The sequence below is a fragment of the Pipistrellus kuhlii genome, unplaced genomic scaffold, assembly GCF_014108245.1.
Source record: "Pipistrellus kuhlii isolate mPipKuh1 unplaced genomic scaffold, mPipKuh1.p scaffold_m20_p_17, whole genome shotgun sequence".
Taxonomy (NCBI): domain Eukaryota; kingdom Metazoa; phylum Chordata; class Mammalia; order Chiroptera; family Vespertilionidae; genus Pipistrellus; species Pipistrellus kuhlii.
The window spans coordinates 15,419,905-15,438,490 of record NW_023425482.1 but is presented as its reverse complement, the minus strand read 5'-3'; the positions used below and the strand labels follow the sequence as shown (position 1 = coordinate 15,438,490).

Below are 18,586 nucleotides of genomic sequence, written 5' to 3'. Positions count from 1 at the left end.
TTCCTCTCTGAAATCAATAAAAATGTATTTGGAGCCGGGACCGGTTTGGCTCAGTGGATAGAGCGTCGGCCTGCGGACTGAAGGGTCCTGGGTTCGATTCCAGGCAAGGGCATGTACCTGGTTGCGGGCACATCCCCGGTGGGGGGTGTGCAGGAGGCGGCTGATCGATGATTCTCTCTCATCGATGTTTCTAACTCTCTATCCTGCTCTCTTCCTCTCTGTAAAAAATCAATAAAATATGTTTTTTAAAAAAAATGTATTTGGAAAAACAAGAACAAATTTTTAGACAACTTTATTACAAAAGATTAAACTCATTGGCAACTGAAAAAGAAATAACAGTTCCAGTTCACAGAATTGAAAGTAATTCTTTATTGATAAACATTTATATCAGAATTAGAAATCAGTAGAAAAATACAATTTAAATAATTTTTCATCGTACAAAGATTTGATCATTTTGACTGTTTCAGTTAGTGAAATAATTAATACAAAAAATTACGCTGATTTTAGTCACAACCAGCCAACAGAGTGCACAACAAGAAATGCAGGCACATAAGACGTTCTGCGTATAAACAGCTAATGGCACCAGGGCTTCACATTCCAGGAAATGGTTTCTTAGGGAAGGAAGGTTATATGCATTGCAGTTGTAATAAGAACTCAATTCAAACCAGAGCAGTCAGAAAGGGCATTGGAATCAAAAGCCAACATACAATTTAAAAACTTAAACAACATAAGGAAGGGTTTAAAGGTAATTATTTGCATGAACTTTTTCTCACTAGTTTGGAAATTTCCTAGGGAGTAATGTTTTGCTGCCAAAAAAAAGTTAATAGCCCAGACTCACGTTTCTCTTGGAATATTCATTACACATTTAAATGTGGACTTAAATTTTCAGGAAATGCCTTTACCCCCAAACACCCATTTTAAAGAATCCAGAAATCAGTTTTTATGGTTGGGGGTAGTCGCCCTCCCCCACATTAAAAAAAAAAAAAAAAGGAAAAGTGTATGCACAGCTGGGGGATGGAATGGTTGTATGTGTCTCTTAAGAAAGCCAGTTGGTAAAAATTCTTAAAAAACTATAGATAATAAAATGTTCAACACAAATGCCAATATTTTTTCTTCTGAGCAGCTACTCCCAAATAATTGTGTATTTGAGGTGAGAAACTTAAACACACAAAACAGTTTTGTTCTGAAAACATTTTAAGCTACAAAGCTCAATTTACATTAAATATATATACACATATTCACAGAAGAATGTTCACATACTGGGATAGAAGAAACATTCAATTTAAAGATATATTTTCTATTTGAAGTTTTTAAGAAGAGTGAATAATCAAAATATATGAAAACATGAAAGAAGTGGAAACAGAAGATACCTTTCAAAATGCATTAATTTTTGTGTCTTGGCTCTAAAAGAAAAATAACCAAATTTAAATCATAGGTCCATATGTTCAAAAGTTAGTATTCTGCGAGTGAGGCCCACCAACCACTGGCCCAGTTGTTTAATTTGTGAAATTCTACCCAAAAGAATGGTGTGTGAACACCACACTTTGATAGACATGATTAAAATCACTTCTTACAATAAAAGCTATTCAATACAACATCCCAAATTTCTGATACTGAACGGCTACTTTTCAAAATCACAGCTCCTTCAACTGAAAAACAATCTTTAATTAAAGACTACTTTAAACGTTAAAATTTGCTTGAAAGGATTTGAGCATTGGAGAGTAATCTTCATTCCAACTTTACCTGTAATTTCCCATCTAGTCTGAGTATGTCACCATAATTTTGAAAAGTGGTCTAATAACCTATTAGTTAAAAGAAAATGTCCAGTTAATTTCCGTGACCCCCTTGTAGTTTTTATCTTTGACTATCCCTAGTAAATTGGTCCTCCCAGCTATTTTTATTTAAAAGCCAGTCTTTAAGCAGAACAGACACAGTCGTGTATACATGACCTCATGGGCTGTCAGCGTTACTCTCACAATGAAAACTTTCCATTAGAAACGTCAGACTTAATTATCAGAAGCTATTTTGAAAACAGGTAACAACATTGATTGTATTCTATACAAAACAGTTTCAATGGTCAGGATCAAGTTAGACACTAATTTGCAATCCTTTCTGTTTTGAAGGTCACAGTTTTCAGGCCTTTTAATGAAGAAGAAAGTTAGGCAGTAGCAGAAATTTTAAATAGCTAAAATTGGATTTCAAAAAACTCAATATTTAATTCTCTTAAAGGACATAAATTCTCCAAAAGGAAAAATGTAAAGGGCAAAGTAAAAGATATATCTGAAAATTAAACTTTAGGCACTTTCTGGGAGTGACACACAATACTGTAAAAATGGGCTGAAGATTCAGCACTAAGGATTTAAGAAGACTAAGTAGCTAATAAGAGAAATCAATAACCCTAATGCTAGTTTAAGCTGTACTTCTATAATTTTTCAAGAGCCAATAATAAGCAGTCAATAAAAACTATAACAGGATGTTTATAGTATCTTTTTTTTTTTTTAATGTGCCTTAATGTCAAGAGTATCCTAACTCATTTGGCTTAGAATTTTCAACTTTAATTTAACAGAGTATGTTTCTAATTAAACCAAATAAAACTAATAGAATAAAAGTGATAGGAAAAGGTGGTACTGGAATTCTGAAAAAAGTCTCAATTAGTTTATTTTGATAAAGTGTATAAAACAAATTCACATCTTTTAAGATATATTAAATAATCAGAGGTCAAGATTGTTATCCATAAAATGTCACATCATTCAGTAGTTATCTCCTTTATTTAAAAAGAGTGGAATCAAAGTCACTGTTTGTATTCTAGATATTTTTCCCGTTTTATTTCCCAATTTTGTTCAAAGCTATACTCAACCAAAACCTATTTGGCACTTACTATCATGAAGATGTAACAGAAAAAGAGCTTGCCAAATATTAATCATGATTAGATCAAATAAGATTTTTAGTACATTATGCTCTGCTCAGAAATAAACCAGTATTTTTCTAAAAAATGCAACACTGCATTTTCTCGCAGAATATTGTACATTTCAGTATGAGGGCAAACCCAGAAGCACCGTTGCCATGGCTTTGGGTAAAGGTGTACCTGTAAAACTACTTATGTTAAATATCAAAACAAAATAAAACTTGATTTGTTGTGGTTGAGCACAATAGTCCAAAAAGAGCTTCAATTCCTTGGAGCTTCAAATGAAAGTAAATGCTGAGAAGCTATTCTTCACATTCTTTTTCATCCAAGTTGCTTCCATTTATAGAACTAAGAAAATAGTGTTTTTTCCATATTTTGTTCTTTCTGAGGATTCTTTAAAACTTAGGTTCGATGTCATAGTATAAGGGTGTATGCTACAGAGTAGCTAAAATCCGTAAAAAAGAGACCACCACTACACAAAACGTCTGTCCAGTGCCCAAGGTGAGGGCTTCGAATGGTATCATATCTTTTCCTGCTGCTCGGTAAACTCCAGCGATTGCGGCACCTGTTCAAAAATTCAAGTGTTAAAAGAAAAATCAAGATCAATATAATCATAAAGCTATAGCACTTAAAATCCAACTGTAAGTAAAATGTTCCAGATTTTCACATTAAAATTTAAATATTATAGAAATGTTTTGTTTCTCCTATTCCTTTTGCTGACTAGCCTAGATTTTAAGTATTCCTTATAAGGTTTGCAATTTAGTGACATATGCTTTTAAGTGTTGAGAAGTGACTCCTTAAAACCAAGAGTCTCCTGGACATAGTGAATAAAACCATCTGGAAGTCATAACCCAAATCACAAAGATTGCAATTTACACATGATCTGATTACAAACTCAAAAACTTCTCTTTATTCCCCATGCATTTAACAGGTACCTAATAAATTCTTGGCAATAAATGACAAAGAATTTTCTGTGTGAGACTAAGCAAGAAATATTTCAGGAGAAGCCACAGGGAATCCCCACTCCACTTTTTACTATGCTCAGAATTCCCTTCAGGAAATGGATGTAAGAGGGAAGAGAGGGGTACGAAAAGGAAGCGAGGACTCTAAGCCCATAAATTTATTAATTCAAAGGGGGTGAAGGGAGGGATACTCAGGGATTCCTTTCTGTTTTCTATATCATTAATTGTTTGTAGTATGTTTTTCACTATAACTCCCTAGAAACTGAGTATCTACTCGGGCACACATCTGAGTTGAAGATACTCAGCATCTACCAAGAAAGTCAAGATTTCATTAATTAAAAAAAAAAAAAAAGCCGAAACCGATTTGGCTTAGTGGTAGAGAGTTGGTCTGCGGACTGAAAAGTCCCAGGTTCGATTCCGATCAAGGGCATGTACAATACACTGGTTGCGAGCACATCCCCGGTAGGGGGTGTGCAAGAGGCAGCTGGTCGATGTTTCTCTCTCATCGACGTTTCTAGCTCTCTATCCCTCTCTCCTCCTCTCTGTAAAAAATCAATAAGATATATTTAAAAAAATAAAAATAAAAAAACAGATCCAAAGTTCCCAATGACTCCCCCAAATGCTCCAAACAAAATTCTCAGTGTGTTCATTCAAATATTTATGTATTTCTATGTTTTGTAAGGTGTGATACCTATTTTCATAGTACACAGGGCACTAGTTGGGGACACAAGACAGAAACATAAGCATCAAAGAGATTTTGAATGATTCAAAACAAACAGTGTCTCAATCACATGTCCACACAGTTCATAAACATGGTTTGAATGTATATTAACATGTTTTAAGAAGAAGAACAATATTAACTAATTGCCTGTGTTGCTTCTCTGGAACATTTATGACTTTGAAATGCCCACCTCCAGTAGCAATGCATAAATACTGTGCTGCTAACATCTGAGAGACACTTGTTTCATTGGGCCCCTTTATAATTTAGCTCCAAAAAAAGGTGGTTGGGTAGAAAGAAGCCAAAGCAACTTGAACTGGGCCCTAAAGTGGGATTTCGATGATGAAGATGGGAAGAAAGGAAAAGCTTATACAAGGAACAAGAACATGAGAAGGAAACAGAGACTCTAAGCATAAAAATCTTAAAGACAGAAATAAATATGACGTTTATTGCATAATTACTATGCGTTAGTATGTTAAATACTTTATATATACACACTATTTCATTTAAAATATATTTTATTGATTTTTTACAGACAGGAAGGAAGAGGGAGAGAGATTAGAAACATCAATGAGAGGAACATCGATCAGCTGCGTCCTGCACACCCCCTACTGGGGATGTGCCGGCAACCAAGGTACATGCCCTTCACATGAATCGAACCTGGGATCCACAGGCCGATGCTCTATCCACTGAGCCAAACCGGTGAGGGCCACATTATTTCATTTAATCAGCACACAGCATATGAGGTGGGCAGTGTTTACCCCTGTTTTACTGAAGAGAAATCTGAAACAGGTCTTCAGAGCCAGCACTCATCAGGAAACTGGAGCAGAGGGTCTCTGAGGACAACTGATAGAGTTAAAAACATTGGGTAAGGCCTGTTATGGAAGTTCCTTTCTGCGGACAGGAGAAAACTGGCCTCCTTCCTGTGCTCTCCCAAAGGGACAGAGAAAAGAGGTCCCTCTGTCCCCAAAGCCCCCTCAAGTCAAAGAGACAAAGGGAGATTTCTGCTTGAAGCTCAAGGTTTAAACTCACAGGGGAAATAAAGTTACAAGTTAGTAGGAATATCATGTTTCTATTTTTTAAGAATATACTTATGTTTTACATGTATAACCAAAAAAAAAGTCTGAAAGTATATACCCAAATGCAAACTGTGGTTATCATGTAGGGATGTGGAAATAGATGATATTTATTTTTGCTTTCTTATACTTCATAATTTATATAAAATATACATGTTATTTCTATTTAATTACGAGCTTTAAAATATTTAAACTTATTCTCATCCCTGTGACATGAGAAAAGCCAAGAAAAAAACACAGGTAAAAATAATTTGTAAATATAAATGTTACTCCATTTTAAAATATATATATTTTATTAATTTTTTACAGAGAGGAAGGAAGAGAGATAGAGAGCTAGAAACGTCGATGAGAGAGAAACATCGACCAGCTGCCTCCTGCACACCCCCTACCGGGGATGTGCCTGCAACTAACATACATGCCCCTGACCGGAATCGAACCTGGGACCTTTCAGTCCGCAGACCGACGCTCTGCCACTGAGCCAAACCGGTTTCAGCAGTTACTCCATTTTTTATTCAGAAAGTCCTGAGAGGAAAAAAATTACCAGGTCCTTTTTAAAACAAGAATTCTTGTCATTGGAATTATTCTTCCATCTTTAAAGTAACCAACTACCAAATGGAAGTAATTAATCATCCTTCCACGCTATCAGTCAGTGACAGCTAATGAGGAAGGACCAATAGCTTCCAAAATATCTTTCTTTTGCTGGGGACCTTTGTCAGATGTACCTCACAAAGCTTAACACGGCTTCCTTGAAGCCAGCAAGAGGAAACCTGACTCAGGAACTCAAAGATATTAGCCAAATATGGGGGCCTGAGGGTGAGGGGAAGAAAAATACAGCCCTGCCAACGTGGCTCAGTGGCTGAGTGTTGACCTATGAACCTGAAGGTCATGGTTGGGAGTCCATGGTTCGAAATCAATAAAAATATATTTTTAAAAAATACATTTTTAAAAAGGACCTGTGGTTAAAGACCATTCTTCATCCTACTCAAACATATTTCTAAATTGACTAAGTCATATGAAATATTTTGACTGATATTTTAATGTCTAACATACTTGTCAAGATTCCAGCAGTAATTGGTCCCACGATGCCCATCAACAGGATGCCTACAGACATGAACCTACCATATTTGTGATGTCTGAGGGTGAAGAGGGCCAGCAGTCCAGCGGGGACGTGAAAGAAGAGAGAAGACACCAGTGCCCAGAGGAACACACCGTACCACATCTCTACAAGGGAAAGCAGAGGAAGGTCACAAGTCACTGCCTCTCCCAGTGCAGTCATTACAAAGGGTGGCCATTACACCCAGTCAGCCACTCTCAAAGCCATTCAGTTGCAATGCAGGTTCATCAGTCAGGTATCCAAATATTGATGGTTTTAGAGGGACCAGCAGACTACAGCTACCACCTGTTTTAGTACATGAAGTCTTACTGGAACAGAGCCATGCCCATTCATTTAAGTCTTGTCTATGGCTGCTTTCAAGCTACAGAAGAGGAGCTGAGACAGTGACAGGGACCACGTGGCCTACAAAGCCCAGAATATTAACTAGCTGGCTCTTCACAGAAAAATTTGACTAATCCTAGATAAACGATCCCCACAGATTTGAAAACTGCCCTAAATAATGTCCCTCCCATAAGAAGTTACAAGCGTAAATTCATTGACAGTTCATTGCAATCAATGCCTGTTGATTTTTCCTGGCTTTTTTATTATCCGGTCTCCTAAACTGGAAAGCTATCTATAATAATAAAGAGCGTAATATGCAAATTGAATGAAAGGCCTAACAGCAGAAGACTGTCTGGACAGCTTCCGGATGAAGCTAGGGTTGCAAGGGCCGAGGCAGCTGCTACGGCTGCAAGTGCTGAGCCCCTTGCATGAATTTAGTGCATCAGGCAGGCCTCTAGTACAATTATATTCATTCCACAATCATTTTCAAGACAGTGCAATAAATATCAAGCCACTACCTCCTTTTAGAATATCAAAGCTCTTTTTTTTTTTTTTAATCTTCACCTGAAGAGTGAGGATTTTTTTTCCTTTTTTTTTTTTTAGAGAGAGTAGAAAGGAGGGGAAGTGGGGGGCAGGGGAAAAGAAAGAGAGAGAGGAAGAGGAGAGAAACACAGTTGTGAGAAACATTGACTGGCTGCCTCCCACTCGTACACCCTGATGGGGATATGGGGTGGGGCGGGAACTGAACCTGCAAGGGAGGTACATGCCCTTGACCTGGAATTGAACCTGCAAACCTTCTGTGCGTGAGCAACAGCAGCCAGGGCCAGAATCTATCTACATATATAAAAGGCTAGGTTTCCATCCATCTGACTAGTAGCTATGAAGCACAATGACCACCAGGGGGCAGACGCTCAACGCAGGAGCTGCCAAGAAGCTCACTGGCCATTTAAAAATAAACGGCACCACGGATCTGGCAACGACAAAGCAACACTCGTCTTCCCCTAAGTGGGACACAGGCCCGCCACCACTCCACCAAATCACAGCCAACTCTGCCTGGACCCCGTGGTGCAAAATGCGGCCCACAGCCCAGCCCGGAAACGGTTGCCGTGGGCGCCGGGTAATGATGTCACATAGCGATGCCCGGCTTCCTCTCCCTAGTGACTGGCCTCCTTGGAGTTTCTTCAGCCCAGAAACCCAACTTGCTTTATAGCCAGGTGCAAACTGTACATTTACTAATGTACATTTACTAATTTTCTTTCATCTCTGACACTTCCATTATAGAGAAAGGGCGAATAGCAATACTAAAATATTTCTTCTAATTATTTCCCTTTCAATGTGTATGCATACATGCACCAGGTCACTAGTTGTTTTATAAAATTGTTGAAACTGGTCTATTAGTATTTGGATTGATGTTTGTTTGTTGCGAATTCTATTAAAATACGTTAAATCATGCAATATGGAATATAAAGTAATTAAATAGTTGTGTCCCAACTTTAAAAATTAAATACATGACATAAAAATAATACCTATGTAGTATATAAAAATATATTTTTACTAACTACCGCCCTTCCTCTACAAAGAAAAAACCTTTCCAGTCAACAGTGTTGATCAGAAATTGCGGGCAGGACTCTGCATCCTCGGTTTGAGTCCTGTCTTCTTCGGAAGCAAACCTACATTTCCCAGCCGTGGGCCGGGAGCTCTTCTTGCTTCCAGTGCCCAGGAGACTGGCCCTCTTCCTGGCAGCAGTTCCAGATGCTTCACTGTCTGGGGTCTAGATGCTGCTTCTCCCCAATAAAAGTGCACCCGCTAGAGCTCTGACACTCACAAGTCCCTCCTGCCTGGGCAGCTTCTGCTGCACCCTGGCTCTGTGAGAGCAGTCTAGCCCCCAGCCTAACGCCCCCTTGTACGCCACCCCACCATTACTCATCCCCAAGATACGGTACAGTCCCATGCAATTCCCTTCCAAAGCAGAGAACCCATCTTACATCCCGTAGTCCTTCCCAGACTCTGACCTCCGTACCACCACCCAGTGTGCACCTAAGTTATGCGAAGGCTAGAAGAATACCACTGCCCCCGGGTGGACAAATGGGATTGCAAATCTGCCTCCAACATGCAGAGCAGTTGCCATGCTGGCTGCCGGCTGCCACCACTGACCTGACACCGCTCTGGAGCTCCCCAAATGTCAAAGATAAGCACTGCTTTCTGCAGCAACTCACCAGGCCGGCACCTGGCCTCTTACTGGCTGCCACCACTGACCTGACACTGCTCTGGGGCCCTGTTGGAGCTCCCCAAATGTCGAAGATAAGCACTGCTTTCTGCAGCAACTCACCAGGCCGGCACCTGGCCTCTTACTGGCTGCCACATAACCATCAGGGAGGGGAAGCCTAGATTTGCCAGAGGCACTCTAAGTTAACGTCCATAAAAGTGGGTCTAGCCAAAACCGGTTTGGCTCAATGGATAGAGCGTCGGACTGGGGACTGAAAGGTCCCAGGTTCGATTATAATCAAGGGCATGTACCTTGGTTGCGGGCACATCCCCAGAAGGGGGTGTGCAAGGAGCAGCTGATTGATGATTCTCTCTCATCGATGTTTCTAACTCTCTATCTCTCTCTCTTCCTCTCTGTAAAAAATCAATAAAATATAAATTTTTTAAAAAGTGGATCTGGACACTTAGGTGTGCTACCCAACTGCTATGGGCTGAAGGTGCTCCACCAAAATTCATATACTGAAACTCTAATCTAATAATACTGTAGCCTAAGGAGAGGAGAAAGGATCTCTCCCTCTGTCCCTGCCATGTGAGGACACAGCAAGAGGTGACCCAAGAGGGCCCCGCCACCACACAACCATGCTGGCACCCTGGTCTTAGACTTCCAGCCGCCAGGGCTGAGAGACAATAAATGTCTGTCTGTGGTATTTTGTAAGAGCAGACTAACTCACCAACACTCGCCTGGTCCCTCTCTGGAGCACAAGACCTGCCCAAGGGGACCTGCTAGACTACCAAACCACCTCGCAAATTTCTTAAAAGCTGAAAGGCCTTTGGCAAAACACGGTCTGGCATAGCAGGTCAGCACCTCCGAGTTTCTGAGGGGGAAGCACGCTGCACTCTCCTGCAACCCTGAGCTACATCCATTAGCTACCTCAGTTTTTATAGAGTGTTTACATGTTTTATATAGTGCCACTTAAATCACTGTATGCAGAAAAAACGGTTTTATTATATTAGATGAGTGGTTTAGAAAACACTTTTCAGACGGATGGATGGATTATAGGACTAATAGCAAAGGCAAACCCCAATCAATAAAACACTTAAAAAAAAACAAAACACTAAGTGATTTCCCTTTAATCTACTGCACCTTAATTTGTTCTCTTTAACAGCCATTTATTGATTGTCATACAGTACTTTTTATTTCCCTGGCTCAACACACTCAAAAACCTTTGTCTATATATATCTTAGTATTTCCTTGTTCACGATTTAAATCAAGTGCATTATCATCAGCTTTGTTTATTTTGGCAGCTAAAGTCACATCACTTCCTGAAGTTGAAGTATAAATCTGATAGTCTATAATAAAAGATTATAAGGGGAAATCAGATTAAGCACTGGTGACAAATGGGCCCCAAAGATGTCTACATATTTATCCCCAGAACTTGTGTGCGGCAAAAGGGAGTTTGCAAGTATGATGAGATTAAGCATCTTGAAGGGTTAGCCTGGATTTTCCAAGTGGGCCTAATATAATAACAGGATCCCTATAAGAGCAAGGCAGGAACGTCAGAAGCAGAGAGATTTGAAGATACTAAGGCTTTGCCGAAACCGGTTTGGCTCAGTGGATGGACTGAAAGGTCCCAGGTTCGATTCCCGTCAAGGGCATGGGTGTACATTGGTTGTGGACACATCCCTGGTAGGGGGTATGCAGGAGGCAGCTGGTCGATGTTTCTGGCTTTTTATCCATCTCCCTTCCTCTCTGTAAAAAATCAATAAAATATATATTTTTTAAAAAGATACTACCGGCTTTAAAGATGGAGGAAGAGGCCAAGAGCCAAGGCTTTCAGGTGACCTCTAGAAGCTGGGAGTAAGGAAACCAATTCCTCCGAGAGCCTTTAAAAGGAACACAGAACTGCTGACCTATTTTGGACTTCTGATCTCCAGAACTATAAAATGATAAGTCTTTGCTGTTGTAAAACACTGAATTTGGGATAAATTGTTACAGTGGCAACAACACTAAGAGTTTATTCATTCAACAAATATTTATTTAGCCCATTCCATATGCCAGGCACTTCAGTGAAAAGAAAAACAGCATAAAAAGATAAAGATTTCTACCTATAACTTACTATTTTTCTTTTTAAAAAATATTTTTAAAATTGACTTTTAGAGCGAGAGGGAGGGAGAGAGGATTGATTGGGGATAGACTGAACCTGCAGCCGGGCATGTGCACGGGAGGAAACCCAGCCAATGGAGCCGCACAAGCCAGGGCAAACGAAATCCGTTTTCCAAACAGACACTTCAGTTAGAGAAAAGCCACATCGAGTGCAGAATCCTCTAGTTGAGTCCTGTATTAACTACAGGGGTTTGTAATGGCTGGCTCCTTGGCCCTGTAACATGTGCAGCCGAGTCAGCAAAATTCCAAGCAAGGCCTCAAGGCCACCAGGACCCGATGAGCAGAAATGAAAGCAGCCTACGCCAGGCGGGCAGTTTCCCGTTAACCCGCTGCACCAACTTAGCCCTCCTTTCAGCTGGCCCCACTCCGCCTCTGTTCCAGGACACACTGTCTGTGCACAGCCTGGTCCTCTGAAGCTGGGCTTCTAGCTAAGTAGCCCACACAAGCCTTCCCAGGAACTGCAGTCCTGCCCTGTCCTACCACTCTGATGCTGGACTGCAGTGATGGGAATTGCCCAAAAGCCCGCAACTCTCCACACTGCTCACTGAGTCCCCTCTCTTACTGAATCCGTCCCCCCCGACCTGCCAGGGAACCATCTGTTCCCTAGTGAAATAACACATACAGACATACTGGTCTTCGCCCCTGGTTCCTGGCACAGCTCCTAAATCTCTTGGAATTTCCAGAATCAAAGGTGACTCTTAGTGGGCTCTTGCATGGGGACTGGCCACCAGAAAGCCAGGATTATAAGCTGGGAACATGCAGCCCTACCCCGGCCCCATTCTTTGGAGAGGGAAGAGGGGCTGGAGGTGGAGCTAATAACCGATGGTGCCTATGTGGTGGAGCCTCCATAAAAAGCCAAAAGTGCAGAATTCAGAGAACTCCTGGCTTGGTAAACACATGTCCGTGCTGGGTGGATGGACCACTGCAAATCCACAGGGACAAACGCTCCTTCTAGACCACACCCTTGTATCTCCTTCGTCTGGCGTTCACCTGTACCCTTTAATATCCTTTGCAATAAACTAGTAACCTAGCAGTAAACTGTTTTCCTGAGTTCTGTGAGCTGCTCTAGGAAATTAATCAAATGGAAGGGGCGTTAGGAACCTCTGTTTTATAGCCAGTCGGTCAGAAGCACACACGATAACCTGGGCTTTTGATTGTATCTAAAAGTGTGTGTGTGTGTTGGGGGGGGGGGTGGAGGCAGCTTTGTGGAGCTGAGTCCTTAACCTGTGGGATCTGATGCTAACTCCAGGGAGACAGGGTCAGAGTTGAATTGAATTGTAGTGGCACCAACTGGTGTCACAGAATTACCTGATGTGGAAACCCACACCTCTGGTGCCAGAAGTGTTGTGAGGTGGTAGTCGTGTGAGAGTAAAGAACAGTGAATTTTTCCTAGATACCCCTCCACTCCTCCCTAACAATGATGACTCTTCCACCAAGACTACCAACTGCAGGCGGCCACCTCTCACCTGACACTACTGACAGGCTATCCCCTCACTCCCGATTCCTGAGTGTGTCTCCCTGGCCTGCCTCACCCCAATGGTCTGGGTTCTAGCAAGGCTAGATCTTGTCTGTCCTGATCTGGCCTTCCATCTATTCTCTACACAACAACACAAAGTCAGTGATAATGGGTACGAAGTTTCTTGTTGGAGTGATACAAATATTCTCTAGGCCCTTGTGGTGATGGCTGCAAACTCTGGAAATATACTAAAAATCACTGTATTGTACACTTAAAAAACAACAGCAAGTCAGACCATCCCTCCTCTGCTCAAAACCCTCCAATACAGTCCCTGGGATGTGACCTCCCTGCCCCTCCTGCTTTACCCACAGTGTTGGGTTTGTCTCCTTTATGTTTCTTTCTTTCTTTTAAAACATATTTTATTGATTTTTTTTACAGAGAAGAGAGAGAGTTAGAAACATCGATGAGAGAGAATCATCAATCAGCTGCCTCCTGCACACTCCCTACTGGGGATGTGCCCGCAACCAAGGAACATGCTTTTGACCAGAATTCAACCTAGGACTTTTCAGTCTGCAGGCCGATGCTCTATCCATTGAGCTACACCGGTTAATCCTTTATGTTTCTTAAGTAAGCTCCTATTCCGGGGTCTCTGAGCCTGCTGTGCCCTCGCCCAGAATACCCTTCTCCCAACAGCCATGGGGCTCACTCCTCACTTCCTTCAGATTTTGGTTCCATGGCATTTTCAGAAAGGCCTTCCAACCTTCTGTAAAATAAGGTTCCACTTGGACACACAAGACCTGACACTACCTCCCTGCCATGCCCCATATTCGCCACCAGCTGTTCCTTTCCACACTTTTAAATGTTGTTTATTTTTTTTCTCTCGCCCCCTAGAATGAAAGCTCCTTTGTTTTGTTCACTACCACATCTGTACTTGGTGCCTAAAAAACAATAGGCATTCTACAGGCACTGAGTAAGTAAATATTTGTTGACTAAGTGAATAAATAACTGCTCCAAGTGTGACCCATTTTTGATCCCAGAACACCAACAACCCAATATTATTCTATTTTAGTTTAATTATCACAAGATACACTTTGACATTGATTTTAATAAAATTCACGTGTTCAGAAAGTTAATGTCATACTTGATATAAAGAAAAGGTCTGCCTTTCTTGGCATTCAGATTTTTTTTTTTTAAATGGCAACAACAAAAGAAAACTGAACAACTCAGAATAAGGAAGGTTAGGCAGAAATCTAAATGGTTAAATTGCAAATGCAGGTTTAAAAACTAATTTTAAAACTTCCTGATAGTGATAAACCACAGAATATTTCAGAGCAATGATTTTGCCATATTGAGTTGCCATAAAATCAAAGTAACCTTCTCAGCGGGGCCAAAATAGGAACTATTTCAGATCCAGGTCAATGAATGAAATTCACTGTCAGCAAGCTCAAATTTCATGCATCTATTGCATCCATCATTCCAACTAAAAATGAGACACAGCAGGGAGGGTAAATATTTCCTCATCACATTCTGATCAACTTAAGGTACATTCAAGTGAATACCCCAGCCCAGAGCCTGCACTTTGCCAAATGTGTACAGGCATCTCCTGTTTTTAAAAGTTCACTTTCTGCTCTAGCCAGTTTGACTCAGTAGATAGAACATCAACCTGTGGACTGAAGGGTTCCACGTTCGATTCTGGTCAAGGGCACATACGTAGGTTGCAGGCTCAATTCCTGGCCCTGGTGGGGACATGTGCAGAATGTTTCTCTCTCTGTGTCTCTCCCCTCCCTTCCACTCTCTCTAAAAATCAGTGGGAAAATATCCCCAGGTGATAAACATAAAAAGCAAATAAAGTCAAAACCAGTTTTGCTCAGTGGATAGAGCGTCAGCCTACGAACTGAAAGGTCCCAAGGTTCGATTCTGGTCAAGGGCATGTACGTTGGTTGTGGGCACATCCCCAGTAGGGGGCGTGCAGGAGGCAGCTGATCGATGTTTCTAACTCTCTCCCTCCCTTACACTCTGTAAAAAATCAATAAAATGTTTTTTAAAGTAAATAAATAAAAACTCTGCTTAAAAAAACACTACTGCCGAAACTGGTTTGGCTCAGTAAATAGAGCTTACGCCTGCGGATTGAAAGTTCCCAGGTTTGATTTCGGTCAAGGGCATGTACCTTGGTTTCAGGCACATCCCCAGTAGGGGGTGTGCATGAGGCAGCTGATCAATGTTTCTCTCTCATCGATGTTTCTGACTCTATCCATTTCCCTTCCTCTCTGTAAAAAATCAATAAATATATTTTTTAAAAATCAATAAAATATATTTTTAAAAACACCACAAAAGTTCACTTTCTGCCACTTTGCTTTGACGAAAGACCTACATTAGTACTATTTTCACTAGTCTAAAAAATTCAAAGAGGATTTTCACTCTTCCAAAAAAAGGGCAAGATGAAAGAACTATTCTAGATTCAACCAGACTCAACAGACATGACAACTAAATGCAATGTGTGATCCTTGACTAAATCCTAATTTTTTTAAAAGTAAAAAATAAGGTCCATACATTAGGTAATATTCTATCAATGTTAAATTTCTTGGGTGTGATATAGAATTTTTTGTCTATGATATAAAATGTCCTTGTTTTAGCCAAAATCGGTTTGGCTCATTGGATAGAGCATCGGCCTGCGGACTGAAAGGTCCCAGGTTCGTTTCTGGTCAAGGGCATGTACCTTGGTTGTGGACACATCCCCAGTAGGGGGTGTGCAAGCGGCAGCTGATCGATGATTCTCTCTCATCGATGTTTCTAGCTCTCTATCCCTCTCTCTTCCTCTCTGTAAAAAGTCAATAAAATATATTTTAAAAAATAAAATGATAATAAAAATAAAAACAAATAAGAGATCCATGCTAACGTATTAGGCATCAAGTGTCATCATTGCTGTAACTTCCTTTCAAATGGCTCTGCAGAAAGTAAAAACTTTATGTATACACATATATAGGAAGCAAAAGAACCTAAATACGAATAACAAGTCTCAGTCACGGGTATATGGGTATTTGTTCTACTATTATTTCCATTTTTCAGGTTTGAAAATTCTCAAAATAAAGAGCTGGGGAAATAAGAGGGGGAAAAAAACAAACTAATCTGGTCCTGTAGTGCCTGCCTCCAGACTGCACAGACATTTCATTTTGGGAGCAGTGTCTCCAGAATGCCATATCAGGGCTGTCAGTGGGAACCCAGGCCCTTTGGGGCGTGATTACAAGCTAACACCTACATCTGCCCCATTACCGGCTATTTCTCAAACCTGTCCGCGAAGACCCTGGAAAGGTAATACACGGCAAGTCCCCGGTGTCCACTGAATGGCGCCGGGCAGTGGCTGCCCAGTGGATGAAAAAACAAAAAAAATCACAGGTGCCTTGTTTATAACCAGTCAGTAATCCAATCCTCCTTCCTCTGCAGGGCGCTGGCCTCATTCTCGCTTTCTCTACTAAAGGCCAAGTATCAGCTTAGCTGGGAGGCCGACCTTAGCCTTCAGCCGCCAGCTAGCGTTCTCAGTCTCCTTACGCTTAAAGCTCCAGCACACATGAACCCCGCTCTCCCCTCGCGACCTTTCCCAAGTAATTTATCCAATCTTTTGGATAGCTATTTTATTTTATTTTTTTTTTATTTTAGGAAATCCTTTTAAAAATATGTTTTATTGATTTTTTTACAGAGAGGAAGGGAGAGAGACAGAGAGTTAGAAACACCGATGAGGGAGAAACATCCATCAGCTGCCTTCTGCACACCCCTTACCGGGGATGTGCCCGCAACCAAGGTACATGCCCTTGACTGGACTCGAACCTGGGACTCTTCAGTCCGCAGGCTGACGCTCTATCCACTGAGCCAAACCGGTTTCAGCACGGATAGCTATCTTGTATCTTGCATTATAATTAAGAAAAACCCTCCTGTCGGGAGAAGGCCCAGGGTGGGGGTGTTGGGAGGGGTGAGCAGAGTTAAGAAGCAGCTGAGCCAAAGGTGCCCAACACGTGAGCGAGCGGGAGCCTCGGCAACAAGTCTCCGGAAGGGATTCCTAGAAAGAGGAGTCGCGGGGCGGGACTGGGGTGCGAGCCCTCAGCGGGCACCCTCCCGGCGAAGGGGGCAGCCTGGCCCTGAAACAAAGGCAGGGAGAGCCCTGACCGCCCCTCCGCCCGGCCAGGCGCATCCTGGAGGGGATGACCGCCTCCAGGTCTCTTGTCGAGTTCAAGTCTGAACGAGGGCGAATGGAAACTCCAAAAAAGCGATCCTGATGGGGGTGCTGGCTCAGCTCCCTTCCTTCACCGACCCGGACCCCCGCGGCCGCGCCCTCCGACCTGGCCCCCAGCGCGGGGGCGGCGGCGGCGGGAGGGAGCGGCCTGAGGGGGTCCGCCCGGCAGGAGCCCCCGGCTCTGGGCCGAGGGAGCGGGACCCTCCCCCCTGGAGGACAATAGCCCCCGGATCTCGGGGCGGGGGGACCCCGTGTGCACGCGGAGGGGAAAGGCGCGGCACGCAGGTACCTGGGAAGGAGCAGAGGGAGGTGGCGTTGGGGCACAGCGTCCCGTTGCCCACCCGCGGGACGAGCCTCAGGCTGAGGATCTGCTGCAGGAGCCCCGCCGAGCCCTCGCTGCTGCCGCCGCTCCCCTCGGGCTCCATCCCGCCGCCATTCACCGCAGAGGGACGGGGCAGAGCGTCCGCAGGGTCGCCGCCGCGGTGGCTCGTTCGCTCGCTCTGACAGTCGGTTCAGCTCTCCGTTCCGCCCGCCGCCGCTGCTGCCGCCGCCGCCTCGGCGTCACCTTCGGCCGGGGCCCTCTTCCTCCTACTCCAAAGGCGCCGTCGAGTGATGGTCGCTTCCTCCAATCAGAGCGCGCCGCCGAGGGCGGGGGGCGGGACGAGAGTTGTCCCCGCCCCCCACGTTGCGTAAGGCTCACCGAGACACCGCACCCACGCAAAGACGCCCCCTACTGGAAAGTCTATCCTTGCTCCAGCTGGGCGCGCTCCGCTTTGCCCTTCTCTGCAGCGCCACCTAGAAGGAAGTAGGGGAATTGTATACGTCCCAGCTGACCAGGATGTAGATTTAAAGCGAATGAGGCAGGTGGGGAGGTTGGTTAATTGGGAAAAAGGAGATATATAAAAATAAAAAAAAATAAAAAAAATAAAAAAAGGATCTGGCAATGAGGATAAGATGATTCAGCAACAAAGTGAAGAAGCTGGAAGACAATACAGCAATAACTTCAATATTTTGAGGGGGAATTATTTTATTTTGAAAACTTAATTTACTTTAAATTTTAAAAGCCTTGTGTAGAAAATACATAATCTTTCCCTTCTAATTCAAGATTATTAGCAAGATTGTTTATTAGAGCTCCCTCTTGAAAGCATTTGTTTTGGAAGCTGTTTTAATACCATTTTTCCAACACTACAACTGGGATTTGGCCTTAAATCAAGAAACTTTTCTAGCCCTAACTGGTTTGGCTCGGTGGACTGATTCGATTCAAGTCAAGGGCACATGCTCTGGTTGCCAGCTTGATCCCCAGTCGCCAGACAATGATTCCCTCTCATCATTGATGTTTCTGTCTCTCTTTCCCTTCCCATCTGAAATCAATAAAAGTATATTTAAAAAAAAAACTTTTCTAAAACAAAAATAGTAAGTATAAAAAAGTCATGAAATATT

The 18,586-nt window shown here is 42.5% G+C and overlaps 1 protein-coding gene across 5 annotated transcripts; it reads right to left on the bottom strand.

Annotated features, from left to right (window-relative positions):
- Positions 1-345: 345 nt before the first annotated feature.
- Positions 346-17,747, bottom strand: TMEM170A (transmembrane protein 170A). 5 transcript variants are annotated; one of them, XR_004988460.2, is made up of 5 exons: positions 17,436-17,747; positions 16,208-16,279; positions 6,712-6,882; positions 4,736-4,908; positions 3,336-3,470 (listed from the first exon to the last, which is right to left on the bottom strand). XR_004988460.2 is itself a non-coding variant. In XM_036440522.2 (4 exons), the coding sequence occupies exons 1-4, from the start codon at positions 17,569-17,571 to the stop codon at positions 3,340-3,342; spliced, it is 441 nt and encodes a 146-aa protein (XP_036296415.1). In that variant the 5' UTR covers positions 17,572-17,742; the 3' UTR covers positions 346-3,339. The 5 variants fall into 5 exon arrangements, 4 of the variants coding, with proteins under 4 accessions (XP_036296415.1, XP_036296414.1, XP_036296417.1 ...); XM_036440522.2 differs by lacking the exon at positions 4,736-4,908 and having other exon boundaries at positions 346-3,470; positions 6,781-6,882; positions 17,436-17,742; XM_036440521.2 differs by lacking the exon at positions 4,736-4,908 and having other exon boundaries at positions 346-3,470; positions 17,436-17,740.
- Between the last annotated feature and the right edge of the window lie 839 nt (positions 17,748-18,586).

Coding starts and splice junctions, on each gene's coding strand:
- TMEM170A (XM_036440521.2), bottom strand. CDS start 17,571: ATGGAGCCCGAGGGGAGCGGCGGCAGCAGCGAGGGCTCGGCGGGGCTC. Junction 16,280..17,435: donor CTCCCTCTGCTCCTTCCCAG/GTACCTGCGTGC, acceptor TCCACTGGGCAG/CCACTGCCCGGCGCCATTCA. Junction 3,471..6,711: donor TACTGCTGGAATCTTGACAA/GTATGTTAGACA, acceptor ATTTTTGAACAG/GTGCCGCAATCGCTGGAGTT.